Below are 13,503 nucleotides of genomic sequence, written 5' to 3'. Positions count from 1 at the left end.
AAGAGTACAATGTAATTGTTTTGGGTGTTAGAGTGTTAGTTATTAATGTTTTCTTCAGTGTTATCACAATGTGATTTATTGTAGGAATATTTTGGAATTGACTGGGAAGGTCCCGTCACTGTGTCTGATGATCTTGATCGTGTCACTATTCCTGAGACTAGGAATTGCATAAGTAGAGAGCAGCACATTGAGCTAGCACATGCTGTTGATCCTCTTGAAACCTGTGATGATCTTGGGATATCTTTGTATATTATCACTCGGGCTTATGTTGAAGCATGTCAGTGACTGTAATTAATTTATATATAGCTAGTGTTATAGTGTTTATATTTGTTTTGTCATGTGATGCTGAATAAATTAATTTTGGCTACATATTAATTAATTTGTATATAGCTAGTGTTTTAGTGTTTATATTTGTTTTGTCATGTGATGTTGAATAAATTAATTTTGTTAACTTGTTATTAGAATCAATCATATAAGGTATATACCATATATTTGACGAAAGTGATGAGGCACAAAAGTGATTACATATGTGATGCCAAAATTAAACTGTCATGGTAGTAATGAATGTGAATCGAAAAAACACTGATAGCTGATTATATCTGAAAAATACACGAATGTTAGTGTTAGCACATTCCAAAACCTCCATGGTTTAGTATTCCATACTCCATGTTTTCTTTAAACCGGAGTTCATCATCATGAAACTTGGTTGGCAATGTTAATTGCAATGCACATGTTGAGGCCAAGGGATAGTTTGAAGTGGAGCTGAAGTGAATACTCACAGGGTTTCGACTATCAAAGCCCAAAACAGGTGGGTAGTCACTGCCAGTGAAGAAGTTTAGAACCTGACCAAGGCTCAACCCTGACTCGCTGCCTCCATCTGCATAAATCGGGGGGAAGCCGTTTAGTGTAGCATGATTTTTAATCTAATTACCTATTACCTTGTATGTTATGCAACATATCCAAAAAAAGCATATACGACGCTTTCTCTTTGACTAATTCAGAAGTTCCAGATTCTGAAAAATGCACGTCACCTATCAGAGACCTAATCATATCTGAACAAAATAAAATGGAGGTAACAAACAAATTAAGAGGGATGCCAACCTACTTGCTGAAAGAGGTGGTTGCATTCCTTCAACAAAGAATGGTTTTAGAATCTCACTGTACTTGGACATGGCCTCCCTCATCCCTAGAATGTTGAGCCCAGCTCGCAACTGGTCCAGAACTGCTTTGTTTCGGTACACAACGAAGTGGAGCAATAGTGCTTTTACAAGCCCAGGTTTCTCTGACATGGTGATGGAAGCAATGGGTTTGGTGTACCCAGCTTCAAGTGCAGTGTCGATATCACTCTGACAAGCCTGTCTAAGGCTTTCATTACATTCAGCTGCCTCGATCTTAAAAAGAAATCATGCAGTTATATATTATTTTTTAATAATGATAAGGTGTTCACCTGAGAGATATATTCCTTGACTTCGTAAGCCGGAACATCCTCCACACTGACATTCACCGATTCTGCACTCACGCCACATAAGTACTCGTATATCGGAGGTGCAATGAATGGAACACCACTGCTGCCTTGGAGTAACCCCATAGCAATCAAATTGCCAACATGTTCAAATTTCTTGTTCTAGAATAGCATAATTATAATGGAGGCAAATCTATACATAAGAATAGTGAACCTGCAGTGCAACAACATCATGCCTTGGCACCAGGCGATCTCCAACCCCCTCAAACAAAGATGACTTCACTTGCTTAAACAGGAGACACCAAAACTCCCGTTTTAAACCACCCCCATCTTCACCTGCCTCCCCAAGAAACTCCACCTATATTACAGTAACACATGCAATCAATTATAGTGGCCAATGTAAAGTACCTTCTTACAATGATAGTGTGGTCGATTGGAAAAGAACCACGCCTAACGGTGCGTAAAGCATCGTCGAGAACATTTTCCCGTCTCACAGTTACAGTCACTTCTTCACTGTCACATACTTGGAGAGAGACTTCAGAAGGTCTGCTATTGTTGCAATTGATTCAGAACTGAATAAGGCATTCATTTAATCTCAACTACAACCAACTTGCGTAAATTACCTGTTGTTCTTAGAGAGAGAAATTGCACGGTCTATCATCTCTTGCTCGGTTTGTTCAACCTGTAGTAAAAGATATCATCAAAAATCTAGTAAATGTATACACTTCCTACTTACATCATTGTCAGACTCAGAAGAAATTGAAATAAGGGGCTCTGATGTTGGCTTCTTCGGTGGGGGGGAAGTGTCATCACTATCCCAATGAAGTTCTCGTTTCAAGCTGTAAAGCAATTAATGACATTGTTAAATCATCATTAATTTTTGTAAAGTATCAACCTCAAAGGAGGCCTTCTTGGTGGAACAGGGTCTTCAAAGTCGTCTGAATCACTGTCTGATTCGAGTCCACGGCTCAGACTGTACAGTATATACATAATTATAATTGATTAATGGCAAGTACCTTGACTTCTTCCACTTGCAAATGTTAACGTGAGCACGTAGGTCAACCACTGGCACTTTAATGTCACAGTGTAAACACTTCTCCTTTAGCTATTAGAGATAGATAATTATACATGTAGCCACTAGCTGAAGGTGCATGTTCTGTATTTTACCTCATTAGAGTTTCCTGCTATAGGATTGACATCTAAGCTTTTTTGAATGGGTCGGATGAATACCCGGCCATTGCCAATGACGCTCTTTAGTACCTTGGGAGATGCTGCAATTACTGGTGAAATTAATTCCAGATCTTTAGTATTTGGAACACATCGAAGCAGCTCGAACCCTCCACACCCATTCAACTTGGAGAATGATGAGATTATGATTTCGTTGAAGTCCTTTGCAGAGCATTCTATGTCTGGGATTACTGTCTTTTTTTCTCCTAACCCAGCACTGACAAGCACATTTCGGTCATACACACTGCAGGGTACTTTTTTTGCTTCTGTACTGCTGAGACAGACTAACTTCACAGTCCAACTCTTGTGTTTCGTTGAACTCTTTCTCTCATATGGGGCAAAGTTTGCCTTCTGCTCGGATGTTCCCCCTTGGAGTCGTTCCCTGGAAGACGTTCCTTCTTGGAGTCGTTCCCTAACGGAACGAAGGGCTTCTACGGCTCTGCTGCATGACCCACTGGCACCATGCCTCACACCTAATGGATCATTATTAGTAAGATTGTGTATGCACTAATTATATAGCACCACTCTCAATTTATTCTACTCTTGATTATACCAAAATTTATTTGTCCAATGGCCATACCGTATAAGCTCTTTTTAAGGCGCCACATTAAAATAATTACGCTGGTAAAGGTGGCTCTATTATGAGGTTGGAAAATTAGTTTCGAGTCTTTAGAAGAGCGCCTTCTAATTGGAGGTAAAAAAACAGCTTTGCAAATGGACTGTGCATGTGCATGGCACCTGCAGCAGTTTTCTTGTTCTTCCAACAGGCCTGTGCGTACGTTGCACACGTTAAAGAGGCACTGTGTGGCCCAAATGTGGAAGGAAGAATTCTGTGATTGGCTTGCTCATTTTACCTCTATTTACCAATGCACCGTCAAAAAATAATTACTCACACGTGGTGGAGCTCCATTAGGAGTTTCAAAAATTACTTTGGAGGCTTCATGGCGCATCTTTAGAGGGGCGCTTTAAAAAACGCTTATATGGTATTAATGTGATACTTATTTTCACACAATCACACATCACTCTAGCTCAATAAAGATGTGCCTTATAATTAGCACCATGTTAGCACGTACGTACTTATAGCTTAGTATAGTCATAGATTGAAGAGTAGAGGGATAGGAAACGGTTGGTATCTCGAGTAACATCCGCGCTACGCTGCGGTTTAATCGAGGCCATCACAACAATATCTATTTCTACACTCAGTGCATAATAAACTACAAGTAACTGTGCTTAGTCCGTGCAACTCACTTATATTTCAAGGTCTATACCTATTGTAGTAGTCATAACCAGCACGCTTACACGTTACATGTTCCAATAGCTCTAAAACAGCCTTGGGAACATATAACTTTATTGGAAAGTCTCTTTTTACTGGGTGTGGTCAGTCATTAGCAAGTACTACACGTGGCTCATGGACTAGGCGTGTTATAAGTTGCTGAAAGAGATGATGTCTCGAGGAAACACAGCTTTGGGAGTTACCCGGCAAAAATGTGCTTAATAGCCTCGTTCATAGGGCGTAGCGCGGATAATTTTCAAGGCTCCACTGCAGATTCAATGTAAAATCATCACGTGCACCACTTCGTTTCCTATCCCTCTACTATGGTATAGTACAGAGTACAAAAGATCTACAGAGAACTCCATAAACTCAAGCTAGCTAGCTGCACTTAACACTTACCATGCTGTGAAGGCGTTGACAATGAAGTGGATGTACTGGGTGTAGTGCTCTCAGCCGAGCTCTCAGCAATAGATGCGAGAAGCTTAATAGCCTGCTTGACACAAGCCGTTAATAAGAGAACGGTTAGCCAGGCAATTTTAACCCTTTTGCAACGCTGAGTCAGCAGGAAAATTGGGGGTGGGGCTGGACATTGCTGCACATTACACAGCGCAGCATGTGCATGGCACCACTAAATTCTATTGTGAAATAGTGTTGAAATGGCTAAAAGACTAAGTCTTAGCTTAGGCAAAGTAGGCAAGGGTGCAAAGACTTCCAGTTCTTCTTCTCCTTCTAGAGATAGTTCTAAGTCTTCTCCTTCTTGTAGAGGTATCTACTTGTCCAACCTTAGCAGACCCAAAGGAATCCGGAATGCTGGAAATACCTGCTATGCAAGCAGTGTGTTTCAGTGTTTAGTTAACCATGGGCATTTTATGAATAGGATGAGGCATATTGCAGAGAATCATAACGAAGAAGAGTGCACGCTGTGTAATTCAGGTAACACAATAAATAAGGACATTATTAAGTCTTGTGTATATAGTCCGTATAATTAATTATAACTATGAATGTCCTGCCGTAGCAACGAATCCATACATACAGGCAAGACGTGCACAGTAGAGCTTCTGAGATACCTTGACGATGTGTACCTATACGAAAGGGAAGCAAAAAAGACATTCATTAAAATGGACATGTTACCATCCTATCTACAAGGTATTATACAGAATAACATGTAGGTGGTGACACCATATTTTTATGCAGACATTAATATTTGCTTTGTTGCTGGACGTCCTGACGATGCACATGCTTTTTTTGTGTTTTTAATCAACAGTTTGTGCAGCACATCACAAAGGTAATAAGATTTAGGTGTTATACAGTGCCCGCTAATTATTACAAGTTTTTTTTAGATCAGAGAAGGTGCTCAAGGAGTGTTGCTTTTTTATGGAAAAAGATTCTGGTACACATTTTATTCGTACAATTACTACATAATGACTGACTCTTTGGTTTCTCCATACAGTAACCTGCCCCCAATGTGGCGACGTATGTTCCCAAACAAACCCACAGCTGTGCATTGAGCTACACATACATGTAATTAGACCGTCATAATTATATACAACATACTCATTTTGTCTATTAAAAGGGTCCCAGAAAAGCCCATATCCAGGATCTCATAACTGATTTTACATCTTCGAAAGTGGAAGTAGATCGCTTTTGCTCAAGGTACATGTGTACAGCTGTGCATTGAGTAATGAGTATTGAGTAATGATGACACACAGGCAGCAGGCTCAATAATCTAATCATAGACATTGATAACTACACTAACAACATGTGTAAACACTTACTTAATAGGGATCATGTATTTTTATTTCAATAGATGTAAGAACGGCAAGAAAATAAAAGAAGCACGCATAATTGACTTTCCTAGATTACTAGCTGTACATGTCTCAAAGACCCGAAGCAAGTAAGTGATATGTACCGCAAAAAAGATGATGTCAATTAAAACATATACATTAATTTGTGCAGTGATGGATCACCACAAGTTCAGATTCAAGTAAGCAAGCAATTTACACTTTATGATTAAACCACCAATGGATTTCCTATAAACCATAGAGTACACTACTCACAGTTTGTGGAGAGAAAAAGACAGCTAGATACAAACTTGTGGCTGCTATAAGATACTTAGAAATTGGATTTGGTGTGAACCACTACACATCATTTGTTTGTTCCCATGAGGACCCCACACAGTGGTTCCACATTGATGATTCAAAGGTAAGCATTAGCTCATCCACAGTGATGTGAAGATCAACGCTGACACAATGACAATTATGATAAAGCTGTTACCATACAGGTGGAAGTTGTTAGCACAGTAACTGTTCTACAACAAGACCCCTTCATGCTCTTCTATCAGTTGGAAGGTATATATACACACATAAATTTAGTAACACAATTAAAACTTAGAATTATCACGTCCAGAACAGGGACTACAGACCATGCCTGTGACTCTCAGTCAGGCTAGTTGCTTATTCACAAACGCATATCTGACAGATATTGTGAGTCCACGCAATCATAATTTTGTCAGAACGATTAAACTAATTCTTGTATACATGTAGGTTATGACAGAGTATGGTAATCTTATAGCCAGTGAAGCCCAAAAGGTTTGTAAGACCATGCATGCATTGATAAATCCTTACAACTGTAATTTTCACAGATAGGAAAGTCTGTTTTTATCTTGGGATCACAGTTCTTCTCAAAGCTATGCTTAACGGGTTATTCAGGGGTTAGGAGGTGGTACAGAAAGGTAATACTGAGCCCAAAACTATCGGTGTGTTATACATTATGCAACTGCAACAGGAAAACCTAATGGAGAAGGACCTCCTCTTATGTGTCATTAACGATGTGGGAATTCATTGGACCTTACTGGTACTAAAATATCATTATAAAACGTGTAAATTACAAGAGGTAAAAAACCGTGGAAATATATTTTTGTATTAGGTTATTGACATCAAGGCAAAGCTTGTGGAATACTATGATTCATACAAAGCAAATAAGGAAAAATACTGGCAAACAATACGGTACATAATTACGCCGTGCTAGGTACGTGAATACATAATGTTGTCTTGTCAAAAGGTCCTTTCTTGAAGAGAGGAATAAGGATCAAAACCTTCCTATACCAGATTGGGAGAACTGGCAGTATGTTCATAAAACTGTAAGGTTTTGTAAAGTACGACTTACACACTGAAATACCTACAATCATGTATTATAGGATCAGCCTGAGCAAACAAACGGATATGATTGTGGAGTTTTTGCATCACAGGTATGCTCATCACGCACTGTACGTACAATGCATTCACAATGTCAGCTAGTATTATAATAATTATATGAACTCAGTAACACATAATATTCATTTTATAGTTTGCCTTATACCGAACAATGGGAATGCCATGGGATTTTCAAGAGGTACATATCTCAATAAGTGCACAATACTAATCAATATAATTTCCTTATACAAAAGGAACAAATGTGCATATTTAGAAAGATCATGGCAGAAGAAATCCTCAATTTTAAGCTACTGTAAGGAAAATATAAATTATGGTTGGTGTGATAATAATGCGTTGACAATCTGCACAGCTCTATGAACGCACGGAATGCACTTCTTAGGAGTGATGTACCCCCTGAATTTAAATACCAGCCTGTGTACCTAGAGCCAAATAGAGCTAAGAGACTCCACTGTCGGATAATTACCACAGACGCGTCTTTTCAAAAGGTAGATACCTCCCCAACAAAACAAAAACAGGTCATGGATAGTAAGGTTGCATCACCATATGAACCTAGAGTAAGTGTGTTACCATCTACGAGTTCTACATCTATCCAAACATCGAAACCAGTCTCTCACTGTGCCAAAATTCTTAAAGGGGATAATACTACTCACCAGGCAAAACCAACGACTACCTCACATACATCACAATCGTCTCACCGGCAATTGTCTTTGGCTCCAGTATTGTCGAGCAACTCATTGGCCACACTCAAGAAACGGCCACTAGCAGACCTAACAAGTAGAGCAAATGTCAGTAAAACGTGTATACGTACGAAGACCACAGTGAGCTCAAATGGCAGAAACAAAAAATCTAGTTTCCTATGCCCACATTGCCCGAACAGTTATGCCCACAGACCAAGTGTTTCTAAGCACATTCATAGGTGCCATCAAGGAGCTCAGCTCAGTGAAGGCACAATAACGTGCAGTAAATGTTCATTCAGGTATGAATAAAACATATAATAAAACGTATTCTACTTACATTATTCTATACTTACATGTTCTTCGTGTAGATTGAAGACAATCGCTGATCTTATAGCTCATTTACAATTGAGCCACAATATGAACATGGAAGTGAACGAAGCCAATTTTCATACTTTTGATGAATTTCTGGAATGGAAGGAGGCAGAAGAATTAGCCAACAAATCTTCCTTTATTCAGCATTGTGCTCCAAAGACATATCAAACCACTCAGGTATATTACTACTATTGCAATCGGGCAGGAGTGTACACATGTATGAGTAAAGGTGTAAGGCAAACCAAGACTCAAGGTACGAGCAAAATTGGTGAACAATGTACTGCTCATATGAGAGCGGAGATAAACCTATTAACCAATAAAGTGGTATTAAAATATTGTTCAACTCATTACGACCACAGTACCCAACTTGCTCATTTACGCTTACCTACTTCCAAGCGAATGGAGATGGCTGGTAAACTATACCAGGGTACCCCAATAGAGCGCATTCTTGACGACATCTATGACTCAGTACCTGGTAAGCTACACAGAGAGCACTTAGTCACGAAGCAAGACCTGCATAACATTAAGAATCAATACAACATTGAGGGCATTATGAGACATGCCAACGACTTAACTAGCTTAACAGCATGGGTACTAGAAATGTCAACACTAACCCACAACCCAGTAATAATCTTCAAGCAACAAGGACTAAAGCAAGGTCATAAAATAGACAATGTTAGTGATAACGATTTTATTATAGGAATTCAAACTGAATTTCAAAGGGACATGATGAGGCAGTTTGGTTCTTTAACTATGTGTATCGACACTACTCATGGTACAAACATGTACGACTTTAATTTGTTAACCTTACTCGTCCTGGACGAGTACAATGAAGGAGTACCTGTTGCATGGATGATTTCAAACCGGCAAGACTCTTTGATTCTTGTGGAATTTTTCAAGGCTGTTAAAGAGAAAACAGGGGACATCTCTCCTCAATGGTTTATGTCCGACGACGCAGAACAGTTCTTTACTGCATGGAGAGCTGTATTTGGAGACAACCAAACCAAAAAGCTACTCTGTACATGGCATATAGACAGAGCTTGGCGTCATGCACTCCAAGAGTATGTACCCAATAGGAGTGATCAAATAGAAATTTACCATCAGCTCCGTTTACTCCTTACAGAGCTAGATAAATCAAAATTTCGTTTATGCCTCCAACACTTCATTACAGAAGTTAGTCAAAAACAAAAGAAGTTCTTCTCTTACTTTCAGATGCACTATACAACTCGCTTAGATCAATGGGCTTATGCATACAGGTGTCACACCACAGTGAACACCAACATGCACTTAGAGACTTTTCATCGAACTCTGAAAGTTGTTTACCTTCAGCACAAGCAAAATAGACGGATTGATTACCTGGTTACAACCCTCCTTAAACTAGCCAGAGACAAGATATTCGAGCGGTTCAGAAAGTTGGAGAAAGGGAAACAGTCACATAGGATCTGTGAAATAAACAAAAGGCATAAAAAAGCAATTCAAATGCAAGCAAGTGGATTTAAGGAGACGCAACTAAGCATTAACCAATGGAAAGTACCCTCACAGAGCTCACAAGACACGCAGTATATAGTAACTAAAGTTCTAAGCCAATGTGAATGCCCTTTACGTTGCTCAACCTGCAATACCTGCTTTCACATGTACACGTGAACCTGTCTAGATGCCACTATCCATTGCACTGTGTGTAAACATGTACACATGATCTGCTTAGGAGACACTGGGAACCACTCCGGCAAGATTGTCCCTATGGAAAAAGATGACATTGATGAAATGTACTTCTCTACACTGGTAAAGCAGCCAATTACATCAGAGACTGACAAAATACGTCAAAAGCTGCAAGCTAAGTTACAAGAGATTCATCACAGCAGTACCCAAATCTCACACAATGAAGCCCTTCATGCTGCGCTCAAGCTAGTAAATGCAGCATCGACAATGCTTCATGCTGTAAACCAAATGGAAAGCAATACCAAAGCGTTAAATCTGACCAGAAAGAGAGTCATTGCACCTAATAGCAACCAACAATCACAGCTGAGATTTTTTTCAACGAAAAAAAAAAGAAAAACAGAAACTGGGTTAGCTAAGCCAACCATTGAGCAAATTTATTCTCTCACCACTCAACTTCTAAAACAAGAGCCATTATTTTGTGCAGCTTGTTTTAAAAAAGAAGACAAAACTAACACAAACGATATCAATTGGGTACAATGCTCTCGTTGTGATGCATGGCTGCATCAATTATGTGCACATCCATCACTGAGTCATACATCTACTATGGACATGGACTGTTTTGTGTGCCAGTTTTGTGAAACTCAAAGTGAATAATCTTATTGTGTAAAACTTGTTTACATGACTGTGTATAATTATTACTACTATTTACACAATAGTGACAGACACACACTGATACATTATTGCAATGGTACCTCACAATTTAAGAGAAGTCCAGCACAATAGTAGATCTGAGAGATCCCATTAGCCTCTGGACTACAGTGTTGAGTGGTGCTGACTCAGCGTTGAGCCATCGATAGTGCTGACTCAGCGTTGCGAAAGGGTTAAATTGCCTGGCTAACCGTTCTCTTATTAATGGCCTGTTGCTTTGACCTTGTCCTCCATATTACTTGCTACACAACACGTGGTCATTTGCTAACACGCATGCGCCAGTAATAATCACCCCAGCGCCACCGCAGCCCTAGCCTAGCGCCTAGATCTAGTCTAGCCTAGAATCCAGGCAGATTAAAACACCTGGTCTCGAGGCTAAGCCTAGTCTAGTCACTACTACTGTCGACTTATTGTGATTGACTAGACTCACCGTGTGATATAAATTATAATCAAAAATGTATGGCCGCGCCTACTTTTGGATCGATTATTATGTACTAACGATCTTGGCCTATCCATCGTCGATATTTTTCGATCATCAAAAATGTATGACCGCGCCCACTTTTGGATCGATTATGTACTAACGATCTTGGCCTATCCATCGTCAATATTTTTCGATCATCAAAAATGTATGACCGCGCCCACTTTTGGATCGATTTATGTACTCACGATCTTGGCCTATCAATCGTCGATATTTTTGTCCACTTTGGCGCTCCATACTGACTATCTTGGGTAGACTGTTGCCTCGAACCCAGGCCTCTTCTAAAGCGGCCTGGTTCGAGGCAAGGGTAGACTGCCAAAGGAAGGGTGGCTGATTCCAGAGGAGGAATGCCAGTGTCAAAAGGTCACTAATTAAAACACCACGTGGCCCTATGTTTTACATGTAAAACTGAGTTTACCCTCGCGCCCCTGAGTTTATACACCATCAATAGCTTGATCCTCTTTATAATCACAACAGAAATCGGTTGAGCTATCGCGCCCCAGAGGAATCAGCTTGAGAGAGGAGATCCAGGATTTAATTGCAACCTTTGACCTTTTATTGCATTCTTCAAAACCACAAGATATAGAAATCAGCCTTCTGTGGCCATAGATAGTGTAGTAAGAGGGATTGGAAACGGGATCACGTGGGCTTATCAATGCAATGTAATGAACTTGGGGGCCTTGTGGACAATCCAGGCTGCGCGTAACGCAGCTATAAGCGCTAAATCACGCCCGTCCAGAGATACAAAGACAAGGTTTTCTCCTGTTCTAGGACAAAGGTAAAGCACTAAAACTAGTAGCAGTATTTATTAGAGCCTCTCTTACCATGTAGATACTTATTATTTATTGGGACCTTATTTACCAGTCCTATATCAGAAATTGGCGGCATTTTCAAACTGGAATGACTTTCTGTACCTATATCTTTTTTGTTATACAAGCAATATTAAAGATTGATGATGTTGTTGATAGAGAATTAGGTAAGGAATGAAATGGTGTTGAGTTGGCCCTGCTAAGTACTAAGAAAAGTTCACAACATGGTGATAAAATGACAAATTGACCTAAATTTATGTCCACTTTTCCGTACCTCTCTTTGGCATATAATTTGTCGTGAGTATTTCTAAATGCCTTTATATTATAGTGAGTGCTGTATATTGTGCAATAGACACCTTCATTTGACTGAACAAAGCCTTATTTTGGCAGTAGCTGTGATGTTTAGTCTACATGTATAATTACAAATTGACGTATGTACATGTATATACTGGTCATACGTTATTATGTTACTACCGTCTTGTTTACTTGCCCATGGGTGATATATACTATAGGGTTGGAGAATGAATACCTGGACGACTGGGACACTGGGAAAAATCGGTTTCTAGCCGTAAGGAGCTAAGTGCACTGGCTGCAACAAGATGCTGTAGTGATGCCACAAGGAGGACTGAAGTTCACAGTCAGGTACGTATATATACAATGTGTATTGTAAACCTAAAACTCCCCTCGCCCCTTTGCAGTCAAATCATTCATTGACATGGTAGGAGACCTGTTCATCCTCCCTGATGCAAGTGCCTTTCTGAGTGAGCAAATCGGCTAGAACCCTCTCGAAGTGTTTAACTACATTTCTATTTGATGCACATAATTATTTTTTTTACATGTGATCAAACAACCATAATTATAATTATGAATCGAATGAACTATATACACTAAGAGTATAAGAGTGTGAATACACAATACGCTAAAGTGATAGCTATTAAATTGTATTTCCCTTGTAAATCATCCATTCATAGCTACAACTTTGTTGCTCAAAGTCAGTGCAGTTACATGATGCTGGCACTGCTAAATATCTTGAATCCTTCGTCTTCACAAACAGAGGCTTAGTGGCTTCTCTCGATCTCAGTAGAGTGTTTCTCTGTATTAAAAGGGACAAATATTAAAATGGACAAGCAAGCTAGCTATACAAATGTAGACTGGTATTTTGGACTTATACCTTCGATGCTCATCACTGCTCTTTAGCTCTAGCTCTTATCAAGGTCTCATGTGCTGTCTGTCTGCTCTGTAATCTGTGCTGCCATCCCAAGGTGATGTGAAGAAACTATTATTAGCTTCCGGTGCAGTGAATTAACTTCCTGCGCAGCCTGGACTGGCCGACAATCGCGGTCCGTTTCCAATCCCTCTTACTACACTATCTATGGGTATAGTAAGCTTTCCAAGCAGGCAAATAAAGAACAGAAGCGCTAAGCTGCTATATGCAGCAAAGGTCAAGAACCCAGAACAAGAATGTTTAATCCTTCATTAAACGTGACCCTATTGACCCTGGCGTTCCTCCTCTGGGCTGATCCATGAGACTAGGTAGACTGGTGATCCATACCTAACAAATTCGTGTGGCTCACTTCCTGAAGAGGGCGGCTAATTCCTGACATTAATTAAAACAAGCTACGCCCC

At 39.8% G+C, this 13,503-nt stretch overlaps 2 protein-coding genes and 3 long non-coding RNA genes across 11 annotated transcripts; 2 read left to right on the top strand and 3 right to left on the bottom strand.

Moving 5' to 3' along the window:
* Positions 1 to 438: 438 nt before the first annotated feature.
* On the bottom strand, positions 439 to 4,572 carry LOC135341175 (E3 ubiquitin-protein ligase HUWE1-like). The gene is made up of 12 exons (XM_064537680.1): positions 4,362 to 4,572; positions 2,630 to 3,162; positions 2,479 to 2,567; positions 2,358 to 2,435; positions 2,199 to 2,301; positions 2,086 to 2,144; positions 1,879 to 2,011; positions 1,677 to 1,820; positions 1,448 to 1,624; positions 1,106 to 1,391; positions 939 to 1,052; positions 439 to 877 (listed from the first exon to the last, which is right to left on the bottom strand). Exons 6-12 carry the CDS (start codon positions 2,121 to 2,123, stop codon positions 624 to 626), a joined length of 1,146 nt encoding a protein of 381 aa, XP_064393750.1. The 5' UTR covers positions 2,124 to 2,144; positions 2,199 to 2,301; positions 2,358 to 2,435; positions 2,479 to 2,567; positions 2,630 to 3,162; positions 4,362 to 4,572; the 3' UTR covers positions 439 to 623.
* A 253-nt stretch (positions 4,573 to 4,825) lies between these two features.
* Positions 4,826 to 10,774, bottom strand: LOC135341807 (uncharacterized). 4 transcript variants are annotated; one of them, XR_010396657.1, is made up of 7 exons: positions 10,635 to 10,774; positions 9,870 to 9,961; positions 9,030 to 9,665; positions 8,609 to 8,736; positions 8,205 to 8,316; positions 7,870 to 7,941; positions 4,826 to 5,044 (listed from the first exon to the last, which is right to left on the bottom strand). It is a non-coding gene; the product is annotated as an uncharacterized LOC135341807 (long non-coding RNA). The 4 variants fall into 4 exon arrangements; XR_010396655.1 differs by having other exon boundaries at positions 9,065 to 9,665; XR_010396656.1 differs by having other exon boundaries at positions 8,609 to 9,205; positions 9,580 to 9,665.
* Positions 4,964 to 10,644, top strand: LOC135340729 (uncharacterized). Of its 4 annotated transcripts, XM_064537081.1 has the most exons (20): positions 4,964 to 5,108; positions 5,157 to 5,247; positions 5,303 to 5,352; positions 5,413 to 5,483; positions 5,536 to 5,615; positions 5,770 to 5,856; positions 5,919 to 5,946; positions 6,006 to 6,164; positions 6,244 to 6,310; positions 6,369 to 6,445; positions 6,506 to 6,550; positions 6,604 to 6,693; positions 6,747 to 6,815; positions 6,888 to 6,967; positions 7,023 to 7,101; positions 7,159 to 7,209; positions 7,308 to 7,352; positions 7,408 to 7,466; positions 7,524 to 8,150; positions 8,220 to 10,644. In XM_064537081.1, the coding sequence occupies exons 1-20, from the start codon at positions 4,964 to 4,966 to the stop codon at positions 9,865 to 9,867; spliced, it is 3,648 nt and encodes a 1,215-aa protein (XP_064393151.1). In that variant the 3' UTR covers positions 9,868 to 10,644. The 4 variants fall into 4 exon arrangements, 3 of the variants coding, with proteins under 3 accessions (XP_064393151.1, XP_064393169.1, XP_064393161.1); XR_010396427.1 differs by lacking the exon at positions 8,220 to 10,644 and having other exon boundaries at positions 7,308 to 7,466; positions 7,524 to 7,614; XM_064537099.1 differs by lacking the exon at positions 8,220 to 10,644 and having other exon boundaries at positions 7,408 to 7,655.
* A 917-nt stretch (positions 10,775 to 11,691) lies between the features above and the next one.
* Positions 11,692 to 12,712, top strand: LOC135341881 (uncharacterized). Its single transcript, XR_010396681.1, has 3 exons — positions 11,692 to 11,846; positions 12,390 to 12,519; positions 12,576 to 12,712. It is a non-coding gene; the product is annotated as an uncharacterized LOC135341881 (long non-coding RNA).
* Positions 12,713 to 12,746: 34 nt separating this feature from the next.
* Positions 12,747 to 13,393, bottom strand: LOC135341963 (uncharacterized). Its single transcript, XR_010396701.1, has 2 exons — positions 13,049 to 13,393; positions 12,747 to 12,970 (listed from the first exon to the last, which is right to left on the bottom strand). It is a non-coding gene; the product is annotated as an uncharacterized LOC135341963 (long non-coding RNA).
* Positions 13,394 to 13,503: the final 110 nt, after the last annotated feature.

Source organism: Halichondria panicea, chromosome 1 (genome assembly GCF_963675165.1).
Source record: "Halichondria panicea chromosome 1, odHalPani1.1, whole genome shotgun sequence".
In the NCBI taxonomy this organism is placed as follows: domain Eukaryota; kingdom Metazoa; phylum Porifera; class Demospongiae; order Suberitida; family Halichondriidae; genus Halichondria; species Halichondria panicea.
The sequence above is the reverse complement of the archived record's forward strand: the minus strand, read 5'-3'. Positions and strand labels throughout refer to the sequence as shown.

Excerpts from the sequence above, each read along its gene's own strand:
- LOC135340729 (XM_064537081.1), top strand. The coding sequence starts at position 4,964 with ATGTCCTGCCGTAGCAACGAATCCATACATACAGGCAAGACGTGCACA. Across the intron at positions 5,248-5,302 it reads TTGTGCAGCACATCACAAAG|ATCAGAGAAGGTGCTCAAGG; the intron begins GTAATAAGATTT and ends AGTTTTTTTTAG. Across the intron at positions 5,616-5,769 it reads GTAGATCGCTTTTGCTCAAG|ATGTAAGAACGGCAAGAAAA; the intron begins GTACATGTGTAC and ends TTATTTCAATAG.
- LOC135341175 (XM_064537680.1), bottom strand. The coding sequence starts at position 2,123 with ATGATAGACCGTGCAATTTCTCTCTCTAAGAACAACAG. Across the intron at positions 1,625-1,676 it reads ATGATGTTGTTGCACTGCAG|AACAAGAAATTTGAACATGT; the intron begins GTTCACTATTCT and ends ATGCTATTCTAG. Across the intron at positions 1,053-1,105 it reads GCAACCACCTCTTTCAGCAA|ATATGATTAGGTCTCTGATA; the intron begins GTAGGTTGGCAT and ends TATTTTGTTCAG.